Below are 24,521 nucleotides of genomic sequence, written 5' to 3' on the forward strand. Positions count from 1 at the left end.
CAAAACCGCACAAACTCACCGCGTCAAAGTGACGTGTACGCGATAAAGACGCATTAATAAGCCGAACAAAACTGAATTTTCTTCGGAATAGCCGCAGGCTGCCCCGTTCCGAAAGGACTAAAAGATGGCTGCCGCCGATTACTGAGACGCTGGCTACTCGCACCTGCCGGAGAGCATGGGTGCATTTGCGTATAATAAAACTTCTTGCGTGGCCGTGTAACGTTTTCGAGCCCTTTCGGCACGTTTACCACCTCATTCTGCCAACTCTTCTTTGCTGAGGGTCAGTTTTAGCGCCATTCTTAAGCTTCCGTTGCACGCGGCCGTGATTTTCGATCAGCCACCACAAGCTAAGTAAGGGAAAGCCGACCAATCGCAGATGCCGGCACCACCCTCTTCATCCGGTTATCGATTTTCAATGCACTGGCTCTGCCCCAATGAATCCCTCTCCACTTCAGCGTTCTCCTCGCCTCTTGTCAGCCAATTAGATACGACAAGCCGCTCAGTGTAGGCAATGTTATTCGTTTTTCAAGCAAACAAAAGTGACCTCCTATGAACGAGGAGAGCGTTTGATTGGTCTGTTCAGACAACTCTGCGCGTGACCGCCCGGTGCTTGCGTCGGTGGTTACGCAAATTTGACGTCAGGAGATTGGAATAGAAAAATATTGGAATAGTTTTACGTTATAGGGCCCCTGACTAGCGCTATAAGTCCGTGCTACACGAATACTGAGGCAGACACAAGTCGATCGAAGAGCATGGTCCCGCGCTGGAACACGGTAGAAAACAACATCAGTGTCTGCACACGCGACAGCACGACGGTGGGGACAAGCAGACGACATGGAAGTACATCTCTCTTGCTGCGGTGCGAAGTAAAACAAAAACATGCAGACATTCGATTTGTGTGTTTTATTATTTCTCTAAGCTTTAATTTGTGAATTCGAGCAACATATCACGCAAATAACAGATGTTGCCTTGAGTAATTCATAGTAATTCTCAAAATAACGAGTCTCGACGATTATCGTCACACTGCGAATACGAGTATGTAGGCACAGGAACACGTGTACGTCACCATCCGGCTAGGTGCGCGGTGGCCGCTAGGGAAAGGGAAAACGGCGTTCGGATCGAAATTTCCTACCTTTCGGCGGCGCGTAGCGATGTAATACTTTGCAAACACGATCGTTAGCCGCATTGTATGCTCTGCGCGTGTCAGCTCAATATGGCCAGACCTGGTGATGGGCCCTGGTGAAGGGTACTGTAAATAAATAAATAAGGAGCCTTCCCACCTTAGGGTATGCTCGGGACACTGTATCAGTATCTCTCTCGGTATCAGTATTCCGAATTTCGGGTACGAATTTAGTAACCTTTATTTATACGCATTTGATCGACACTCTCAATGCTACGTCATGCTGATAACGCGCATGCCCTTCGTTACTGGGAAGTACCGAGCTCGCCGCGTTAAAGTCAGGAAATGCGGACAAGACAGATGACGATTATCATTGCGTGGCAAAAGGGTGTAATTTTGCTTAAGCTGTAAGGTGTATCGGAATATAGCGTAGGAATGACTTTTTTCGCAGTGAAAGGATCAGCTGTGATTTTATAGCGCGGCGTAACAAATAACATTGTAAAAACACTGAAAAACGCTTCCTCCGAAGGTGTAGCGCTTACACGCTAGAGTGAATGTGCAATGATTCTTCGAAAAGCCGCTTGCATAGTTTGTTGTCGAAGTCGACGATTCGGTTTCGGTTTCGATGACGTCATTCGCGAGTCAAACCTCAGCAACGCCGCATCTCGTGCATTCTCGCCAGCCACAGTGCTTTGGTAATGGCGGGCATGGTATAGTGCAGTGGGTGACGATGGGAGAACTAAGTGATGGTTACAAAGCTGTCTTACCACCGGGCCCAACATGCTGTCATGATGCGTGGTCGTCCAGTAGCGCAAACCACTTACAAGTAGCAGCCAAGTCGCCATGGCCGACGCCGAGGCAGAGAACAAAGTAAAAAGTGCCATTGAAGTCTGCGCCACAGCACAAGCGATGATTGATATTAATTCCGAGCATCTCGAAGGTCTTCGAACACGGTGTGAGACCAGCGCAGAATTAACGCAACATGAAATACGAGCTCTCGAAGTAAGTACAACTGTTGCGCTTTTCTTTTTCTTTCTCTTTCCGGATTCCCAGGCGTCGGCCGGAAAGATAGCCGGCTGCTCTGTGGACACCCAAGTTTCCATTGACTGTGAGACAGCCAGCAAAAAAGCCGGAAAACACGCTCGCTGAACACCCCTGCAATGAAGTTCGATGCAGTTTTCTCGTGCGGCTTAATCTGCGACTTAGAGTGGCAACTTCTCTTTTTTTTTAAGCGCCGTAGAATCTGGGACGCATTGTTTTCTCGCTGTGGGATAAGTGTGTCACCTGTTTTGTTTCTTTTTTGTTGCTAGCAGTACGCCGGGCGTGTTTTCGCTCGTCTTGCCTCTATGTGCTGTTTTTACCGGCTCTGCTCAAGATTAGTCATGTTCGGCTTCACCCCATCAGTGTGTGCTGTTCGTGATGTGACTTTCGATACCATCACAAGACATTGTCATTCCAAACATTCGTCATTGGGAGAATCAGCGCGATCATTTGTCTGCGTACCAAACGTGCATTACTGCCAACTCTAACATGCTATAGCTACCTAGCAAGTCTGGTATTTCTGAACCATGAACGCCTTATTCAAAGAACAAAAACAGCATGTTCAGCACGAACACAAGTAGCGGCAAAGGTGTACGGGCGAAGAGCCTGTAGCTTGGCGCTTTACTCTAAAGCACGTTAGTTGACTGTTTTTCTACTGTATTCACATGCGTAAATTACTAGACATTTATTCGGGCTTTTGGGAGATGCGCTGCAGAATTTAACTCATTGCAAGCGCCTGGAAGGCACTCGGGAACAGTGTATTTATCGGGTGATAACTCGACGTAGGTATTGTTGCGTGTGTATTGCAGTGGCAAAGTGTCATGGGCACGCTGATAAAGTTATGCGAAGTGTAGAGTCAACAGAGTACTTCTGTAACATAGTCATGTTGTGCTGTCACTTATGTTGATGCAGAATGCTAGCAACTCTTTTTCCATTATGCCAAACAATAGTGCATTTCGTGAGTTTATTGTAATTTAGGGAACCACCAAATACTGTTTTACAATTTTTAATAAATCACAAAACATCTGCCTTATAAAATGAAGTAATAGTATACAATGGTATTGTATTGAATGCTGTATGGTTGCCATGAAATCTTGGCAACTGTCAAGCCTTCCTGTTGGATTTGTTACAAGTACTTCAGGTTAATACATAAAGCACTATTATTTAGATCACGTGCAGGTGGGGCATGACTGCTGGAGTGGGAAGTCAGCAGCGCAATGCATTGTATATTGAAGTGAAAGCATGCACTTGCCGCACATCACATTTTATGTTGGAAGAAAATATCTATATGGTGCATCATTTGCAAGGCCAAAGTCGTGCTTCACCATCTTTTTTAAAAGTGTACTGACACATACATTCCAAGTTGTAGAAACTGAGCAAATATGGAGGCTATGAAACAATTATAAGATATTTTAATTTGATACTAAAGTTAGTATAGAAATGCCAGACCTGCTGTCATCGATATTATTGTGATGTCATGACTCATCTAAATTTGCTGACGTTGAGCACGTGTTTCTTTTGGCTGCGCTAATGGCTGGAAGTCGGGGCACTCGCAAGAACGCTGTGAGCCTGTGTGTTGTGATGAATGGGCTTCTTGCGTACCAAAACTTAAACTGGTTTGTAGAAGCAAGCATAACAGTAAATTATCCAGGCCTGTCTGACGCCTGCCAACATCTTTTCTGGTGTCTCAAAACGGTTTGGACTTCAATTACAAATCAGAAACATCAAGTCAGTACCTGTTTGATGGCAATGTTTACAGTTCCTGATTCTGCCGTCTCTGTTTTCCAGACAAAACTCATCAAGCTATTCAGCCGCCAAGTACTGGCGAAACAAAAGTGCAGTGAATGCGAAAATGCCTCGGAACTCAAGAACTACCCAAAACTGGTCCTGTGGCTCAAGGTTGTTGGTCTTACGCCCAACTCTATTCAGGTATGTATTTCTCAAATTATCAGACGGCATACTGAATCATGCGGTGTTGTTTTATTGCCAGGCATAGTCATCACGAATGTATCCTAGAATACTAAAAAGATTTCGCGCCAAAACAACACACACAAGAAAGACGACGGCACCACGGGCGCTGCTTCTTGTGTGTGTTGTTTTGGCGCAAAATCTTTTTAGTATGCAAGATCACCAACTAGCCCAGCAGTTAACAATTCTAAAGTATCCTAGAGCCTTGTTGAAACCTCGTTTACTAGTCAGCGGCATCACCATCAATTTATTGTCTTAAATCTCTGCATGTTTATTAGTCTGCTTGCATTTTAACGACAGCAACATTTAATACTTCATGAGAATCGGAATTTATGGCCTTACGATCATTGTTGCTTTCTTCTCATGCCTTATATAATATGTACTTTGTATAGATACAAATAAAGTTCAAAGTTCAAAAGCTTCCTTTCCGTTTTTTATTCTGATAGACAACCAAACTTTTTTGTAGTGCGTATACAGGAACACAGCTTGTAGCAGCTGTATCTTTTGTTTCTTTTCTTTTTTTAATCATGTTTGCCTTGTTGAACAGCAGCCATGTTTTCTGCCACTCTTAAGTGGAAGCTTTAGCTCGGGTGCTCCTATCTAAATACATGTAAAAGGAGAATTTTTCTTTCTTGCCAACCACTGCACCAAATTTGACGAGGTTTGTTGCATTTATAAGAAAACCTTAAAATCTAGTGAACCCGCCGTGGTTGCTCAGTGGCTATGGTGTTGGGCTGCTAAGCACGAAGTCGCGGGATCGAATCCCGGCCATGGCGGCCACATTTCGATGGGGGCAAAATGCGAAAACACCTGTGTACTTAGATTTAGGTGCACGTTAAAGAACCCCAGGTGGTCGAAATTTCTGGAGCCCTCCACTACGGCATGCCTCATAATCAGAAAGTGGTTTTGGCACGTTAAACCCCATAATTTAATTTTAATTTAAAATCTAGTGACTGTTGGTTTGAAATATTTGATTTAGTTCGTCAATTTTCTATTAAAAATTGGCAAAAATTGCAAATTTTTTGCAAATGAAACTATGAAGTTTACAACCCTCTAACTCAGCAAGGAAAAATTATATCAATCACAATCCTGTGAATTGCATCTAATAGTACATCTAAAGCGGACAAAATTCATATGTTACACGTGAATCTAAAAGAATTCTGTAATATGGAAATACAGCTTTTGCAGAACCCCTGTACACAACGTAACAATTTCCCGTAAGATATAAATTGACATGTCAAATTTGTCTGCTTTGAATGATCTGATGGATGCCGTTTACAGAGCCGCGATATCTGTTCTTTATGCAGAGCTATTAACTTTTAAACTTTGTGCGTCTATTTTTCTTGAACTTTAGAATTTTTGAAAATTCTTTTCACAAAATTCAGGCTCTAAATAGAAATTATGCTTCCAATAGTCACTAAAATTTAACTTTTTCTCTCAAATGCAACGAATCTCATTAAAATTGGTCTAGTGGTTATCTCAGAAAAATGTTATTGCATTTTACATATATTTGAATAGGCAGTGTCGGCGTTGGGCCCGAACTAAACCTTTCTCTTAAGACCACAAGTCTCTGAGCTATGAATGTGTAAACATTGCTATGGCATCTTGTGTTAAAGCTGGCTTCCTACAATGCAACCTGTATGTTTAGAGCACCTGGTAAGGTGTGGAAAAAGTGGTTCACAAAACACTTGTCTGCCTGGATGCCACCTATTAACCCAGCAGGATATTCTCGGCTCAAGGAAACTCAAGGGAATATGTAGATGGGAATACTGCTGCATGTGGGGCAACAATATTGCTCGAAAAGTTCATGACCAATGGTTATCTTGTGCTGTCTTGCTTCCATTGTGATCTGCACTTAATCCTAGGCTGTACAATGCAATGGGGACGTACTACCTACAACAGAAGAAATTATTGTCAACATGTAGCATTACTCATGTTGATGGAGGAGGAAATGACTTTATTGAGTCCTGAGGAATCCCTCCCCACCCACTCTTGGTGTAGTGGTTGGCAGGGGTCGTGGGCCGCACCCACGTTGGGAAGGGAAGCCCGTGAGCTTCCGCCCTTTCGTGAGCCCTCTGGATGGCCCTGAGTTGGGTCTGGTGGTCTTCGCTTCGCAGGGCGTCCACTCAGTCTTCTTCTTTACTGAACATGGTGCCGCTTAACGCGGAGCATTGCCAAAGCATGTGCGCTAGCGAGCAGTACGATTCGCCACAGTCCGGACAGGCTCTACCTCTGGTGAATAAAGGCTCAGTCTGCCTCTCGAGGGGAACGATACTGTCTGAAGCATTCTGAATATCGATGACTGGTCTATTGAGGTTAGCATGGGGGAGCGGGAAGGTCCTCCTCGACAGCTGATAGTGTGTTATTTTGTTAAAGGTAAGCAGCTGGTCTCGGTGCTTATAGCTTTTTTCCAACTTGCCATCATTTCAGTTTATGCAAAAAGAGAGAAAAGGGATGTCTAGAAAGGCTGGTAGTTTAGCCAGAATTAACTCTGGTTTTCTACTTTCAATTTAGTGGTGGAATAATGGGAGAGAAATGGAAAGAAGGGCAGCATGAAGAATGTAAAGCTCATGCCCCTTATGCATGCTCAGCTTGAGATCAGGGACATATGTAGTGTTTTAGCTGACTACTTGAAAGTGTGTGTTTGTTATAAGCTTCATTCTCATTATGTGTCATGAAGGGGCTGTCCAACAAGTTCACAACATTCGATGACATGCTTGAGAAGCCTGAACAAGAGATCAAAGGCTACCTTAATGATGTCAGTGCCCGGGAAGAAGAGAAACGGCGATTCCTCATTGCCATGCGCAACCTCAAGACCTACACTGGTGAGCAGAACACTTCCTGCTAGTATTCGTATGTGAATATGTCGATTCATGGTAATTAAAACTGTGTAGGGTTAGATTGCTGCTTCAACTGTGGTTGGTTTGCATTACAGGAAGTAATATCATGTGAGAGGAAGGCATATTTGACCATGTTAACAGGTGCACAAATTCTACTTGTGCTTCATTCTACAAGGCTTCAACGTTATCAAATATGTGCACCTAAATCTAGTTTCGAGCTTTTAAAGAAGCTTTGACTCTGAAGAATAGCATAATAATTGTCCGTAGTTGTCTGCTTTCCAAAGCGTATTTGAAAACATTCTTTGTTAGAGCCACATATTTTAATAGGTGGTATATGATCAACTTTCCTTTCTCTGGCTGTTCTTGGTCACGCAAGCTGTGTTCTTTCGTTGCTACTGTTGACTTCCATTATTTCCTTGTGAGCTTAAATCTCCTTTTATTTCAACATTATTTAAGATTCCAGCAGAATGCATATCATGATGAATGTCAATGTTAATGCAATTAGCATGGAAGCATGTAGCGACACATCGTATTACCAATGGCGAAACATGTTTCATCCGGGCTCCACTCCCTCGCACTTCTTACTGCACACACTGCGCTATCTGGCGGCACATTATGAACTTTATGGTCTTCGAAGAGCAGCACAGACTGAGTGACACACACTCAGCGCTCCCAACTTGGCATCAAAGAGGTTAATTGAAGAGCTGTACATACCTAGTGCCACATAGCCAAGTGTCGCATCCCCAGTTGGTGTCAAAGGGGTTCGTTGAAGAGCGGCACATGGGTGCACAGTGCCGTACACCCAGTAACCCAAGTAGGTCCAATGGTTTGTTCCAAACCCTGCTCTCTCAGCACAGCAGCCTGATGTGCTACCCATTTGTTAATGGACTACCCTGTGACCCATGTTGGAGGGAAAATGGTTAGAAACATAGGTAGATAGTCAGTCTCCTTAAAAGTGCGTGAAGTACCTTACAAATTCTAATCACATTAATATACTCTAAAAGCAAGCGTATTGAATATGACACACCACATAAACGAAACCGATTTTGCATGTCTCAGTGTGGCTTCCTTAACATACAACTCAAGTGTGCATTGCTACTGAAAGCAGAATGTTCAAATGTGTGGTTCGTTGTGTGGCTCTTAGAATAACAGTGTGTGTCATAGGAAGAGGGACGTAGTTGAGTTGAACAGATCATTGTGCTGAGACATTTTCTTCCTGCAGTGGAGTTTGGTATGCTTGCGCTGGTGACAATGCCCTCCCTTTTGTTACATAGAACGGCAACTTCAAGGCGTGGCACCAAGTGCCGACACCGACCTGCACTGGGACTCATGGGATCGGGCCGGTGTGTCTCAGCTGCCCCGACGCATACACACATCAGTGCCCTCTGAGGAGCTATGCTCCTCTTTCGGTGGCACGCACTTGGCCCCTTTTGGAGGTGCCCTACGGCCTCCAACAACACCCCCTGCGTCTCGGAGGAGAGTAGGTGCTGGTGGCAGTCCCAGTGGGAGCCTTGTAGCCCTGCCCGACGCCCTGCCGCCCCTGACCAAGAGCCGTTCTCATGAGGCGCACCTCGAAAACAGACTCGACCTGGGATCAGACAACAACAGTGTAGCGTTGCGGCAGCCCCCCACACTGCCGTGAGTTTTACCTTGTCTTGAATTACCTGCCATGGTGTTACCCGACCATGAGGTAGTGGGTTTGACTCCCTGCCATTGTGGTTGCATTTTGATGAGGGCAGAGCGTGAAATTGCTTGTGCTCAGTGTAGAACCCGGTCAAAAAGATTGTGACACCTTCCATTACGGCATTTCATAGCTCTTGCAAGAGACTACATTATACAATGGCAGCCACATGGCTGCTACCAGGAGCAGACATGTGCCTTGAGTGCTTTGGGACTTAACAAGAGTTCAATAAAAATACAGCAGTCTCACATTCATTGATGCAGTTCTCAAATCCTATAGACTTTGTTAAATGTATATATATTATAACTGTACCTTCAAGTAGTAGGCCTTTTTGCCTCTGTTGCCTCATGCATGCATTAGTCCATGTGGAAGCTGATGACTAGTACACTTTGCAAAGAGAAATGATACTCATTGATAATCAATCGTCGTAGTGCATAAGCACTGTGAGTCTGTGACAACCAGGGGTACAATGCAGCAGATGCTGAGAAGGTGGCCTTGAATCGCAGGAACGATGGTGGATTACGGAGACGCCTCGCCACAGAGCCTGGACTGGAACTGGCCAACTGCTCACCACTTTCGCCAAGTCGATCGCCACCGTTTGTATCCCCTGACCAGCAGGGAGATTCATGCTTTGTGGATGAGCCTGCCACTCAACGTAAGTCTTGTTGCTTTGTGTTGGGTGCATAGGTGGGTGGACATTCCTACGGTGCACCATTTCATTGTAAACGAAGTGTCTGGTCTGGAACTGAGTGATCCAGATTATGTAAAGAAAATCTGCTATCTAGAAAAAATGGGTTAAAGCACACTTAGCAGGTGGCCCTTAGTCATTAACAGTGCCTTGCCGTTATCCATGAAGTGAAAATTATATGATCAGGGCATTCAAGCCAGCTCAAACGCACACAGCCAAAACTTGGAGGTTAACAAAGAAACTTGAGAGAAAGCTAGGAATGACACAATAGTTGGAATTCAAAATTATAGGCATAACATTAAGAGACATGAAGATGGAAGTGTGGATTAGAGAGAAAACATGGGTACCTGCTTATCCTCTTTTAGATGAAAGAAGAAGGGCAGCTGGGCATGTCATGCATGGTGTAGAACATATACTAACCACTTATCTCCTACTGAAACAGAATGGGTGGCTAGGAAATGGGAATGTAGTTAAGGGTGATAAAGATTAGGAAATCTTTAGGTACAGGATCGAGTGGGTGGACCCAGTGCAGGGTTGATAAGAGATTCCTGGTAGGGAAATTTGTCGTGGCAGTGGGCTTACCTACCACATGTATATGTATTAAGGCTGATGACAATAACAGGCTCAATAGTGTTATTCTTTTTCAGAGAAAGAATGGGAATCTAGTCAAGTCCACTGTACTTGTTTAATAACAGCTGAGATTTACTCTTGTTTATTCAGGTTTATAATGATTGGCTTCTACAGTAGCAGTTGGTTGCTGATACAAGTTGCAAGAAAATTGCACCAAAGTACAGGCCTCAGTGCATGTGTTGATCTTCCTGAATATGACTTCTCTTGTAGTGAATGAGGCTGACAGAGTTCCTAAATGTATTTGTCAATCATTCAGGTCACTAGCCCTAAATAAAAAGGCAAGATTATGTTTTAACGAGCCAACAAACTTCGCCTTTTCTTCCCATTTAAGTTCAATACACAAACGATTATTCAAACAAGCAGAGCACTAGTATATCTTTATTTTTCAGTGAATTGCTCCTCTGTAATCTCTTTAATGATAAATTAGAGGGGTAAGCATTTAAATTTATTGCTACTTTTGCTATTTGTTTTGACTATCCTATGGTATACCTGCCATCTACTTTGTCTTTGCCAACATGATGGTCTGTGCAACCTAGGTAGTGATGCACATGATATCAAGGAGGGGTACATTTACTTGGAAATGGCTCTAGTGGTCAATGCCAGGATGTTTTGAGTCCCTTAAGCATCTTAAGGGTCCTGAACCACCCCTCAGGCTTTGTGAAAAAACACAAGTCTGCGGATAGCATATGATTTTCCAGTTACGTGCGGTGCATGGAGCTCACAGGTGAAGCTCGAAGTCGCCTCTTTCTCGAACACTCTTTTCGAACAAAGCCTTCTACTCAACTGCCTTCTACTTCGAAGTTGCCGGCAGCTGCCATGTTTCATCATTAAGCAAATTCTCATAGAAGGCTACTATTGGCCAGTAGCTCATGTCAATCAAGAAGGGTGTTTGGATCAGTGGGCTTTCTCCTACTACAGTATATACTCGTCTAATGGCCGCAGGCCTTTTGAGATTTTGGGGAAAATTGGGGGTGGGGCCATTTCACGGAAAAAAATATTTTTTTTCGTAAATAGTTTCAGTGGTACTTACCTTTATTGAACTACAGTACTCGCTTATACTGGCTCTGGCTATTCTTGGCTGTTCCCGTAGTGTGTCACCTGAAGGCTGGAATAAATGGTGACATCCCACAGACCAGCGACGGCAGTGTCTCGGAGGCAGCCTCTAGATCTCGGAGGCTGTGCTTTTGCTACCTAGAGGGCCCGAAAACCCGGCATGCCCGTCTTATTTTGTCAGTGATTAAAAAAAAAAAAAAAGAAGCCTTGGAATTCTTGCACCACACGACAGGTAACACTGCCAACCTTCTAAAAAATCAAGTGTCCAGCTTATACATGTGTAATTTTTAAATACATTTTTGGGAGGACTTTTGTTTACAAAGTTCTTGGTGCAGTGTTTACGTGGGTGTGGCCATTACACGAGTATATACGGTATTACTGTGTATATTTATTGGCGTAGTTGACACTGAAGAAGGAGCGGTAGCACCATGAAGGGGCTCTTTGGTTGCCCATAACTCCTTTTGCTGCAGAGTATTTCTGAAATAGTGTATTCTACTGTAAAATGCATTTCTTCTATAATAGGTGTTGCAGTGGCTCTGAAACACTTTTCTAACTAATCATAGAATGCCACTACTGTTAAATTATGTTGCCTCGCGAACCTCCCGTCATAAAACTTTTTTCAAGTTCTTCAAGCACAAGCAAAGTTAGACTAGGTGTCGGACTGATCAGCAGCTTTCTGTCTCCTTTCATTTTTATTAGTGCACTAGAAGCTACATAGGGGAAGTGGCAAGGGAGTAATGCCCCGCTGGCCTCGCCCAAAGGTTGAATGCAAGGTGGCGCTTGATGGCACCCCGTGGCGGCCACGGTATCTATGCTACACTTTTCATCTCGAAGGTCGTTGCGCAGCAGACGCAGCAACACGAAATTGTTGCATTTAGACCGGCATCGCAAAGAGGAAATGGTCTTTCTGTCTTTTCGCGATAGCAGACGTGTATATTTTTCATTTATTTAGCTGAAATGAGCAATAATTCTACTACTCAGAATGTTCTCAGGTTCACGAAATCAGCCATTAGTAATTGTGGGTCCACTGCTTGCAACGATGCTGCATGACAACATTCTGAAAGTGAGAGCAAGTGATTCTTTGCTGTTTCTGACACGACATTGTAATTTCCCTGCTGCATGCAATGCAGTAATATTTGGCTCACATGTCACAGGAGCATCTTTAACGTATCTGCCACATACTATGTTCAAAAAGTGTTTCAGGGCCCCTTTAAGAACCTACAGTGCCCTTCTGTTATATAAGTTTGAATGCTTACATTCGTTTTTCTCTTTGCAGCTGTTGTTCCCCGGTCTCCACGAATGCATGGAATGGCCCATGCTATTCACCACAGGTGTGTAGTTTAAGTGTTGAGCATTTTATAACTACAAAGGCTATGAATTACATGTCTGTAAAGCAAGAACAAGAACATGCAACTTGCGAACTATGCTTGCTTTTACTAGACTGCTCTTGCCTGTTGCTTTAAAGAGGCAGTGGATGTAAAACTCGCAGTGTCTATAATAGTTATCAACTGAAGATACGATTCCCAATGTAATTGGAAATAAATACAGGCTGTCTTTGTTAATGAACAATCATTGTTATGGTATAAATAACCTCAGCTTGTCCTTGTGAAAAATCGTACAATTTAGATGTTAGGTAAATGGTTAATGGCTAGGTGCAACAAAATTTTGGACCTTGTAAGAAGGCTGGTTTGAGATAATGCTTCTTTACGAATTTTTACTTCTGAAATACAAACAGATGTATCCCAAAATGTTAATACAAATAAGCGGTTTTGATACCGAAACTATGCTAAAAGAAACGTCATTGTTAAATTCGCTAGAAATTATGCAAAACATGGTATGGATAATATTTGGGTATGACCTCAGAGATTGGGCAATGCGTACGGTGTGCTGAAAATATTGGAGGCCATGTTCTGTGATTACTTCATATCTGATAACCATCAGGGAACCCCACATTGTCTTTTAGAGTGCTATTTAATTGTTGATAACTTGAAAAAAAAAAAAGACAATTACCAGCTCTGCAGCTTCACCAAGATAGCATTTGGTGGCGCATAGTAATACAGTCGTCGACCGATGATTCAAACTCAAAGGGGACCGCCAAATCACCAAATAATCGGGAGTCTGAAAAACCAGATTCACCAGAATATTAGTGAATTTATTCCACAAGTGGCCAAGAAAAGTGTGCCATATTCTCGGAATGTCAATTTCGTGAATACCTTAAATTATGTGCGACTAGTGCAAGGTGCATCAGTGTTTCCGGGCGACTGCACGCTTGGCACAGTGCAAAGTACATTATGTTATCACTGTGCAGAAACACCGCCGCCTGCTGATGAGTCCGGTGCTAGTCACATGAAATATCAGTAAAATATCTCAAAGTGGTCATCCGAAAATATGGCCCAAGTTTGGCAATGCATTGCTACACATATGCTTGCGTTTGGCCGTAATAGTCTGTGGCCGCAATTTTATAACGATGCTTATACTCCTACTATTTCATTTCACACTTTTCGCACTTTGTCAGTGGTCAGAATGCCGATGTACCCTCGTTATCAATGCGATTCACCGGTTATGAACGGTGTTAAGTAAAAGCAGAATGGAACTGGCACAACAAATTGTGCAAATCACAAATGCAGCCTTACAACTTAGTGGCTTGGCTTTACTTGTCCAGCGGTTTGAGTGCGGGTGGTGAGTGCCAAATTGACTGGGCTTTGCTAGTTTCAGTTTTGAGGAGGTGCTGGTGATGTGGCTCGCAACGTATCAAAACATAAATATCACTATTTCTGCATGACTCAGTGGGCAAATTAGCACTTGACAGTGCAATAGGAGTCTGAATTATCGCACATTGCGCTATACAATGTCAGAAATATTGGTCATCCTTACGTTGAGTTTATGGGGCCTCTTGCTGTGCCGCGGAGCTGTCCAAGTAATGAAGCATGTCCGAATTATTAGTGTCCGAATAATCAGTCAGTGACTGTACTCACTTATAAGTTATAAGCAATTCGTCCCAAGTAGAATTTCGTTGCAATTGGCCTTTCAAGCTTTTTCCGAGAATTCATTTAAATGGTTTTAATTACAGCTCTCATTGCAGCTTAGCTACTCTTGGCTGCTTTGACGACTTTTGTTTGCACTGTCATACGCATGGCTTCAGGTTACCGTGTGGTGACTTACTTGCTTCATTTGTACAGGTTCACATCTAGTGTCAAAGTCACCACCTGCCAGCAGTGTGACAAGGCCATGTTCTTTGGTTACAAGTGCAAGGAATGCAAGTGAGTGAATTTAGAGATGCGGCATAGGTGCTCAAGAAAAACAAACATGCTGTCCAATAACGATATTATCCATAAAGAATTATTATTACTATTATTCTTTGCTGATAGTTTGTTTGAATTTGATTACTTTGATGGCCATCAACTCAAGAGCCATCGAGAATCAACCATGTGACGGTTGCAGTATGCATGGCCAAGTCCACATCCCTGTGTACAAGACAGTCAGCAATAGGCAGTTGCCAGCATGTTGCCTTGTAAGAATCAGGCTTTTCTAATTTTAGATTAAAGTATGCAGAAGCACCTAGGTTGTTCGGAAGTGATCTTATTTTCATGTTCATAACTTGCAAGAATTCTGAGAATATAAAAGTGTTCAGTATGCTGAAATGTTTTCCTATGCTTGCTTCTGGTCAAGTTGGGAGTGCTGCCCAAAATATCATTATTAATGATCTAAAAGTGTTCAGGATGCTGGAATGTTTTAATATGCTTGCTTCTGGTCAGGTTGGAAATGCTGCCAAAAATATCATTATTAATTCATTATGAAAAGAGAGCTGGTGCATCTTTTTCAACAGGTTTAACGGGGCATAATACAATATTCAGCACGCACATTGATGTTCGCAGCTACTCTGAGTTCAAGGGTTGGGTAACAGTTACATTAGAGAGTTACTGGACTTGATCCCAGAGGTTCGCAATAAATAAAAACTGAGAGCTGAGCGAGTTGGTGTGGTTCCATCTTAACGAAAAAGTTAAGATGGAACCCAATAAAGCTTTGCAGATGCGGGAAGTGATGCATAAAGATTTAGGATAAGGTTTTGTGGTTGTGCTTTACGTCTTGCACATGCAATGCCTTTCAAGATCCCTATTCTCAATGTATTTTATTGACTGTTCTGTTGATCACTTTAACAGGCTGTCAGATTGGGATGGGTATCATCTGATGGAACTGTTACGCCCCTCGTGCAATCAATCGTGCCTTCTGTCCTCTGGTCAGTAGAGACTGATCACTGTCACTCTGTCCTGTCGTGCTCAGGTTCCGATGCCATCGTGACTGTATGGAGAAAGTGCCTCCCTCGTGCGGATTGCCAAACGAACTGGTGGATGTCTTTGCAGAGCACATTCAGAAAGGAGGTGAGGAAAGAGACTCTTCTTTCTTGTCATGTCTTTAATGGCATGACCCAACAGCTAGCCCGCCAAGCTGGGTCAGCCTGTCAAGGGCATTTCCTATCCCTAAGGTTGCAAAGCAGTGTGCGACGCTATTACTGCGGCATCTTTAGCACATATAGCTCGTGTCTAAGTACCATAAGAACCTACGTATTATACCGACCCGTGTATCATACGAGGTGTAATTTGGGGATAGCAAAAACGAAAAAAAAAAGTTTTCATCTGCATATAATGTGAGTGAGGAAAGCTCACAGAAAGCATTTATTTGCGTTGCAGTAAACGTTGAGTCATCATTTGTTTGACTGGCGCTGTCTCCCGAAAGCTCCTTGTCGGAGATATCTTCCCACAGGAAGTCGTCTTCAGTACCATCAAGCACGTTCAAGGTACCGCATTTCTTAAAAGAATGACTGACGAGCTCCTCGAGGATGCTGGCTCATGCATCCGCGACCGAGCTACAAAGCACTGGTGGAGAGGCCCGTTTCAGCTATCTGGTAGCCATTACTACCGGGTCTCCTGACCTCATCCACTCTTGGTTGCAGCACTTGATCTGGTCTTTAAATGATGCAAGCATCCAACGGTTGCAACTGGCACGTCATCCCTCCAGGAATGACAATGAGTTTGGTACAAGATTCATGCAGTAGTTTCTTCATGGAATCCGCCAGGTGACAGCGACAGCCTCCAGCACAAGTAGTGATGGGAGTGCCAGCAGTGTTCCAGGCCGCCAACACCAGACAGACTTGATCCAATCAAGCACCAGTGCTTCATCAGTCTGCCCTTTGTCCTGGCATCGGTCAAAAAAATTTTAAGGAAATTTCTCATTTTTCGGCAGTGTATTTCACTTGAACACTACTTAGGATGGAAGCTTGCGACCATCCCCGGTACAGGATAACATTACGGCGACCTACGTCTTCACATTGCCAGTCGACCTTATGCAAACTTGTTTGGAGCCTTTCTCCTGCATTGTGAGCGCCGATGGCATGTCAAGGTACACAGGCGTCTGTTCAGCGTTGCAGATCTGGCCCAGCTTAAAGTCAACATTCTTCCGCAACTTCATGACATGCCATTGAATAGCCACAAGCTGTTCTTCATAGCTTTCAGGAGGTTTCTGCGATAATGACATACGCTGACGTAAGGAAAATTCAGCGCGGTGCATATAACACGACACCCAGTTTTTGCTGGCCTTGAAGTCATTCTTCAGAATGCCTTTCTCCTGGGCAATTTCTCTTGCCTTCGCTTGTAGTAGCTCAATGTTCGCACCCAGGTGAGCAGCCTGTTGGCATCACACAATGGCAGTCAGCCCCTGTTCAATCTTGGGAAATACTCCGTTCTTCGGCCTCCGGAAACTTCTCAGGCCGTTGCACAAAAAAATTGTCTCCTTTTGCTTCCTCCAGCCGTGAACGCTGCCCTCGGTGATCCTGAAGTGCCGCTCTGCGGTGCAATTCCCAATGGTTTCAGCAGCTAAAAGAGCTCATTTTAAAGGCAGCTGACTACTGCTTTTGCGGTCCCGACATCGTGCGATATTGACTTTAGGTGAACATGCTGATTCTTGGCGTGGTCAAAATGGCATCGATTGAAAGAAGCAGCAGCCCACTGACACCACCACAAGGTGACGCATCCTCTGCTACAATTCTTGGTGATAACACTGAGCAACAACGAAACCGAAACTGCAAATTTTGGGCTGAAAACTTTGGGATCTGCATATAATGTGAGGCAGAAGTTTCACATGGTAAAATTTGGGAAAAACAAACTTATATTATAGGTGGTTAAAGTTGGTAGGGGGCGACATGGAAATTGAGCAGTAGCCTGTGCAAGTAACCTCACCCATCAAATCTGGAATATTGTAAAGCATCCGGTCACCGTTGTAGGTGTAAAGTGAAGCTCCAGAAATGGTCTTCTTTCGTATCACCAGTCCTTAACACTTTCAGTGCTCTGCATATGTTGCTACAATGCTCATTGCTTTTTTGAGTGGAAGCAATCACTGGAAGAGAATGTGACCATGGCTACGCGGCTCAAATTGTTTATGATTTAGGCACAGAACAACACTTCATTTTAGCTGGCTAGATTGCACTTGCAAAGTCCCCCAAGACAAGAAGGAGATACATTAAGGCCACTTCTTAAACCTTTCTTTTTGTCAATTACCTAATTGGTGGTCAAATGCTTCGGCTATCATCTGCTACCTTCCTTGAAAACATAGTGTCATTTATGTGTACGAAGATATTCAAAGGGTGGATGCTCCACTGGTAGTTTACAGCAGACTTGTTCAGTATTTGGTGCAGGTCATGCACTTGAAAATGCAATTTAATCCTCATATAACGATCCCAGATAAAAAGATATAATGGTTATAACGACTACATTTTACTGCATTTATGATTTTCTGACCCTGCCTATAGAAACTGTGCAGAGATAAACATTTTCAACAGCACCATTCTGTTGCAGAAAGCACTTCTAACGTGGTCGCAGTAAAAGGAGGGTGCACGTGAAGTTCCTAAGCTCGGAAGTGCAACTGACCTGTGCGAACAGTGGCATGCCCCTGCTCCACTGCAATCATAACGAAGATACGAGTGCCTAAATGAGTGAACGCTGCGCATGGATTTGAGAAGGCACGAGGAAAGTCGCTTGCTTTCAAATATGCTATGGTAACCATGTGTTCAAGGCTCGTACACAGCACGCTTCAGGGTGAGGCAGTACTGCGTATGGCGACCTTGGTCTGCAAGATAGCTGTGGCCTCCGAGATAGCACTCGCACATGTGCCGGTGCTGTCTCGGAGGTCATGATAGCGCCACTCTAGTTTTTGTGCAGTTCTCTGTGCGGCACCGCGTGCAATTTCGGAGGCCGCTACAACTATTTGGACAATTTGGACCAACGGCCGCTCAATCGTTCCTGGTTTATCATTGCTGTCGATATTCACGCGTCACAACGTGTCACTGCTACGCAAAGTGGCAACTAGTCTGCGGTTACTATGCTGGCTGTTCGTCTCGGTTTGTTGATGCTTCGTTTGCAGTGTTGCTGAGAAACATTCGCAATGGCATTCTACCTTTCTAACTTTGTACTTTTTCTGCCAAAGCGACATAGAAAACTTAACTTCACAGCTCTCAACACATGTGTGGCTGATGCTGCAGCTGTAATAAAAAGACCTTTGCAAAATGCCGGCATGCTGCAGTAGTTTCTGCCTCCAGCCAACTAGAATTCTGTATGCAGAATCCACTGGTGTCCCACAGATAGTAAAATATATCACAAGTTCTTGAAGAAAAAGAAAAAGGTGCACATTAAAGAACCCTGGGTGGTCTAAATTAATCCGGACTTCCCCACTACGGCGTGCCGCATCAGATCGCGGTTTTGGCACGTAAAACCCCATAATTTCATTTTTTGAAGAAAGAAACAGCATGCCTGTACACAAAGTTTCGAAGTGGCAGGTGATCGAAACCGGCAGGGCACCATCTTTCAGGAGATGCAGCGCTGCATTTAGCTTTTTAGATTACATTTTTAACAGAAACTTGCAGCTCCTATATGTGGAAAAGTGCCAGAAATTGAAATTCAGAAACTCAAAGTACTATTTTCGGACCAATGTTGTGTCAAATCGTAACTACCGATGCCAGCTTTAGTATGGTTAATTTTTGCTCGTCTTGAAGGGCGAGTCTGTACATAATGAGCTACTGATACGTGACCACTTTTCACAGAACTATTGGGTTCATAATAAACAGATTTTACATTACACGGCACTCATTTCACCACTTAGGGTTCTGTCGTGCCTGTTATTCTTTGCCTTGCAGGCATGCAGTCCCCAAACCATGCAGCGGCACACCTGGGCAACAGTCCCTTGCATGGAGGCAGTAGTTTGCGCTCCGAGGGGAGCCGCGGGGGGCGGCCTGCCATCTGCCTGCCCCCGTTTCATGGTGCAGGGGGCCCCGACTCGTCTTCCTCGTCCTGCAACTCATCGACGCCCTCGTCGCCGGCCTTCCTCATGGCAGCCTCGCGGCAGAACACGCCTTCCTCGGCCTCCCGCCCACAGCAGTTCCATTTTCCTGGTATGCACCAGTCACTAGTCCTCGTTGCGGTGATATTCTTAATCACTCGCTATTGCTTGACATAACATCCAGCAAAAGTGCCTCGCTGTATCTACTGGCCTTTGTTGGGCATTACTGACGTGATGTTACCAACTTGCCTTTTTTTTTTTTCGCAATTGCCGTAATACGAAGTTCTAAACCACAGAAAATTATAGTGGTAAGAGTCATGGTGCGCTGAATGATTTGCTACAGTACAGTCACCACCAACTGGCTTTTCGCAAATCAGGAGGCTGCAAAGTTGTTCAAATCATCAAACGCTCCATATAATGACCTTCAAAGAAAAATTTTTTCGTGTTTACAACACAAGCAGTACTGATACTAATTCATTTACAGAGTTTCTCTCAGTGGCTGTGCATCACTAAAGTATTATCAACATTCAAATGTTGTCATGGTTGAGAACTTGGAGGCACTTCATGTTTGCCCGTCGCTTGGCCCAATGTGCTTCTCGTGTTGTCACGACGGTGCAAAGAACCAGTGGCACAATGTTGACAGCTTAGGCAGTGCTGTGCAAGTTTGCCTTAGAGTTTTGTACCTACATGTGAGCCTAGCTCATTCAGTCCAGTGAAGGGCACTGACAAACTTGGTGGGGACGCCTGCACTAGCTGTTGCCTGCTGACTTGGAACATGCTTCTGTGGTTGTCAGCCTCCTTCACGTACATGACCTCAGGCCTGATTAGTGATGATTTACCGTATTTACTCGCATAATGACCGCACTTGCGTAATGATTGCACCCCTGAATTTTGTCATCAAAATTTGATTTTTTTCATTTCCCGTGTAATGATCGCACCCCGAACTTGCCGCAGCGATATGTCGTGTGCCATAGGCAGTCTGAATGCATTTTGTTCACGGCCATCATCTTTGCAACAATACCCACGCTGACCTTGTCTGAAAAATTGGGCCCAGAGCTTTTCAGCAACCGAAATTTCAATCACTGTTTTCACAGACAGGATGTAGCGAATGGATAAATGAAGGAAATGCAATTTGCCTTGAAATCTCTGTAGAGATCCATGTGTGTAAAACCTCGTTTAAACAAAGTAAAATTGTCCTGCCAATGGATATAATGAACTAGATTCGTCTCTGAAAGCAAAAATATTGACCGTTGCACACCGAGCATATCGCTTTCCACCAGGTTCCTACTCGTTCAGTGTGGCAGTTCAAATTTCCCGCATCAAATACGCCGTCGAGCAACACTGGTCTTTCTCATATCCGTGCACGAGCAGCACTTCTTTCTTATCTTATTGTGCCTCTCTTGCTGTGGGCGCGTAGCTGGCAAAGCTGGCCGCACTCTTTGAGATCGCAGTTTTGTAGGCCACACCTAGTTGTGCTGTGCCACGTATAGATAATGATGCTTGCGCCTGGCAATTTCATAGCCAGGGCCCCCATTCCTCTCTGTCACTGCCCCATGCCGCGCTGTGCTGCTGCAGCTAGGCGTGACCTCCGAGATTGCATGGAACCGACACGAGCTGGCCAAGCCGAGCCAACCTGCTCACACAGCGTATCCACAGATGCTGTGAGACCACGAGAGAGTAGTGGGTCAGCTAGTTTCACTATCATGGGCCCAATGCGTCCGCATGTGCGACTGTGTTTCTGTTGCTGTGCCCAGTTCTGTCTGCCATATACTTTATGGGTTCATGAAATCTCACGAAAGTGAAGCAATCTCCTAAAGTCGTGGAGGTCGCCCGAGAATAGCCCAGCTGCTTAGTCGGTGCGCCGTGTTGGGCCACGGGCTGTTTGAACACGATGAATTCGCATTGCAGCATGCTAACTGTTCCCTTCGACCACGTCGTTGCATAGCTATTTTGACTACATAATGAGCAAGCTAAGTGGAAAACGGAAGCAAAAAACCATGGCGTTGGAACAGAAAGTTGCTATCGTAAAGGCTGTCACGTCAAGTGCTAAAAAGTCATGTGACACGCTTGAGAGTCTTTTGCGGTTTTATTAAAATTTGATCACATATGTGACTGCGTAGTGGTTCGGCAGGCCGTGGAACTGTAGTCTTCTTTGCGTGTTGAAAGTTGTGCACACCGTTAGGCACATAGTGCAGTCAAGGACAATAATCAGTACAACGAAGTAATGGATATAACAAAGTAATTTCTGCTTCCCGTTCAACTTCGTTATTACGAGGTTTGAGTGTTGTACATCGTTTCTAAGGACAAGATGGCGGCACTACAGGGATTTCGTAATTACTGAGCAGGTTCGAATAATCAGTCGGCGATTGTCCTTGTTTCTGCAAAACAGTTTCAATTTTGGTATCCAGGAATGGATGCGTCGTGATACGCTGGCTTGCTCCGTCCCTGTGATCACTGCAGCAGCCACATGTAAGCGGGGCCAGAGGAAACCAGCACAATTCTCTCGTTTATTGTCTTCTGAACAAAGTCATCATACCTAGCTTTATTGCTACAAAACATCAAGAAACTTCTAGTCTAACGTACAGTTCTGCAATTACGAAGGCAAATGAGAAAGTCCTTGGCCCAATTTTTTTATTAGCCAAAATAAGGTACATACAGGTAATTACAAATATATGTACTGTTCCACGTACCTTACACTACTTTTCCACATAGTCCCCGCACCAGTTCAGACATTTGTCACATTGCAGCACTAAATTTGAGATTCCCCTGTGGTAGAATTCGTCCGGCTGACTGTGGAACCATCGTCGGACTACTGCCTTGGCTTCATCACTGCATATCAATCGCTGTCCTGCCAGAGCTTCCTCAGCAGACCTAGGGTCCCGTTTCAGTCTTTGACTTTGAGACCCTCATCTGTATATTGTATCTCACCAATTAATTGTATTTAAAGAATAATAAACTGAAACTGAAAAAAAAGAAAAACGTGGAAATCACTAGGGGCGACATTCGGCCTGTATGGTGGGTGGTCCATACTCTCTCTGTGAAATGACCGGAGCTTGTTGGATGTTCTGGTTGCCACATGCGGCCTCGCATTGTCATGGAGGATAACCTTGTTGTCTGCATTGAGAATCCCTCGGCGTTTTCGCCTGATGGCAGCCAGCTCACGTGACACTCTGAAACAATAACTGTCGGCATTGATGGTTGCACCTTGGTGCATGAAATCCAGCAGGAGTGGTCCTCGGTGATGCCAGAAGACCATTAGCATCACTTTCCCAACAGAGACAGAGACAACAGATGACTCAGTGAAGCAATAATTTGCTTGCCTTTGATCATCTTGCCCAACTGCTTTGGCAACCGCCAACATGAAACCTTCCAGTACCCTAAGGACCCGTGAATGTTGTAATAAACACTCCCATACAAAATGCCAAGCTCCCGAGAAACGTCATTGGGGTGCACGTGCCGATACACTTTTACCATTGCATTCATGTAGGAAATGTCGTCGGTCAGCGACGCACGCAGCCTCCCCGAACGCTCATTGTCATGCAAGTCTTCATGGCCTTTTGCAAATTTGCAATGCCACCACCTCACGCTTCTCAAAGCGAGTCACCTTTCCCCATACGTGAGCTGAATTTCCCTGTGGATTTCAATGGGCGTTTGTCCTTTCCTCCATAGAAAGCGAATCACACTTCGTTGCTCGTAGGCCGTGGACGTGCGAAGCACAACCACCATCATCAGCAACTGACAGCTGTGCCATGTCGCGGAGCTACCAGCAGATAGGGCCGGGCCGGTCCAAGAAAGCTCCACCGCTGAGAACGGATATGTTGACTTTGCATTTACAACCATAGTTTTGCTGAAAATAAATAGGGGCAAATACTTTCTGAATCGCCCTCGTACTAACTAACAATGTTTAACTAGTGCATTATCGTGCAACCGGGCTATTCTGCATGCACATGGGTTTTGTATATATGTTTACTGTAATACATATACCATATTTATTTATGTAAGGCGAGCCCTCATGCAAGGTCCACATCCAGTAAAGCAGAAGTGTGGGCCTTGCGCAAGTAAATATGTTGTCCTCCTGTAATAATGTTTTATATATAAATAAATTAACTTTTTATTTAAACATTGAGCTTCTTGTAGCAGCTTGTTATTTACCACGGAGTGAAAACTCTTTTGCAAGAATTTTAATGTGTGCTTTGTTTAGTGACATCTCTGTGCCCTGATGATGCACATTTGTTTCAAGTGCAGCTTGAAGGGTGCTCGTTCTTGGGTCCTTAACTTAAAATTAACAGATATGGGACAGGAGCCAAAAAGTTCCTTATTTGTGATCGCTTTTGCTACATCTTTTAATCTTTGCAGAGATCTTGTCTTCTGAAAAGGAATTATCGGCTCCAGTATCATCACTTGTCCAGTCTGACGTGGTGGAAACGATTAAGTCCACAGACAGTGACAGGACAGTGTCTGGTACATCGGGATCTGGAAGCATAAGCGTGAGTTGTTAGAGCTCTCTCATTCACCTAAGGCCTCTCTCTACCTTGAAGCAGTGACAAATAACATGGCTTGAAGTAATGGCATGCATGTTACTGTATTTTATATTCAAGGACTATTGTTTTTTGTTCGTCTTTTCTTCTTCTTTAGAATAAGCAACACGAAACTCATAGGCTGGCTGATATTTGACAATAGAGACTCGTGTAATTGCTTTGTGCTTAGACATAAAAGCTGCATTGCTCTGTAGCTAAATGTGATACACTGCTGTAGCCATTGTAAGCTGGAAGAGACCCTCTTGTCTAACATCATATCAGCTTAGGATCAAACCCTGCTTTGATTCAGTTAAATAAAGTATTTGAGCAGGTTGCTTTTGCTAATTGATGTTCACTCTGTGAATTCGATATTTAGTTGGCTCCAACTGGCCAACTATGCGCACCACGTGCTTCCCAATAAGTTCCTATTGTGTGTCACATTTGGTATTCTTCTCCCAGACGGATTCTGAGAAGACACTGGCCTCAACAAGAGTGGACTCGCAGGACAGTCAAGTCTCGGATTTGGATCCGACTGACAGGCTCTGGCCGCGGCAGAATAGTGTATGTGTCTGACCTTGTTTGCTTGACAGCAGCGTTAATTAGCAGTTACCCTGTATTTAGGGCACAGTCATTGTGACCTTTGTATGCCTGGTACTCC

General features: G+C 44.2%; 1 protein-coding gene across 1 annotated transcript in view; it reads left to right on the forward strand.

Annotated features, from left to right (window-relative positions):
* The first annotated feature begins 1,826 nt into the window (after nucleotides 1-1,826).
* ksr (kinase suppressor of ras) overlaps nucleotides 1,827-24,521 on the forward strand; it is a 41,101-nt gene continuing 18,406 nt past the window's right edge. The window contains exons 1-11 of the mRNA XM_050167975.3: nucleotides 1,827-2,122; nucleotides 3,950-4,090; nucleotides 6,810-6,954; nucleotides 8,244-8,607; nucleotides 9,157-9,305; nucleotides 12,298-12,352; nucleotides 14,201-14,281; nucleotides 15,303-15,400; nucleotides 19,204-19,458; nucleotides 23,703-23,833; nucleotides 24,323-24,424. Coding sequence (XP_050023932.2) covers nucleotides 1,964-2,122; nucleotides 3,950-4,090; nucleotides 6,810-6,954; nucleotides 8,244-8,607; nucleotides 9,157-9,305; nucleotides 12,298-12,352; nucleotides 14,201-14,281; nucleotides 15,303-15,400; nucleotides 19,204-19,458; nucleotides 23,703-23,833; nucleotides 24,323-24,424 — 1,680 coding nt within the window. The 5' untranslated portion in view covers nucleotides 1,827-1,963. The remainder of the gene's footprint in view (nucleotides 2,123-3,949; nucleotides 4,091-6,809; nucleotides 6,955-8,243; nucleotides 8,608-9,156; nucleotides 9,306-12,297; nucleotides 12,353-14,200; nucleotides 14,282-15,302; nucleotides 15,401-19,203; nucleotides 19,459-23,702; nucleotides 23,834-24,322; nucleotides 24,425-24,521) is intronic.

Source organism: Dermacentor andersoni, chromosome 3 (genome assembly GCF_023375885.2).
Source record: "Dermacentor andersoni chromosome 3, qqDerAnde1_hic_scaffold, whole genome shotgun sequence".
Lineage (NCBI taxonomy): Eukaryota > Metazoa > Arthropoda > Arachnida > Ixodida > Ixodidae > Dermacentor > Dermacentor andersoni.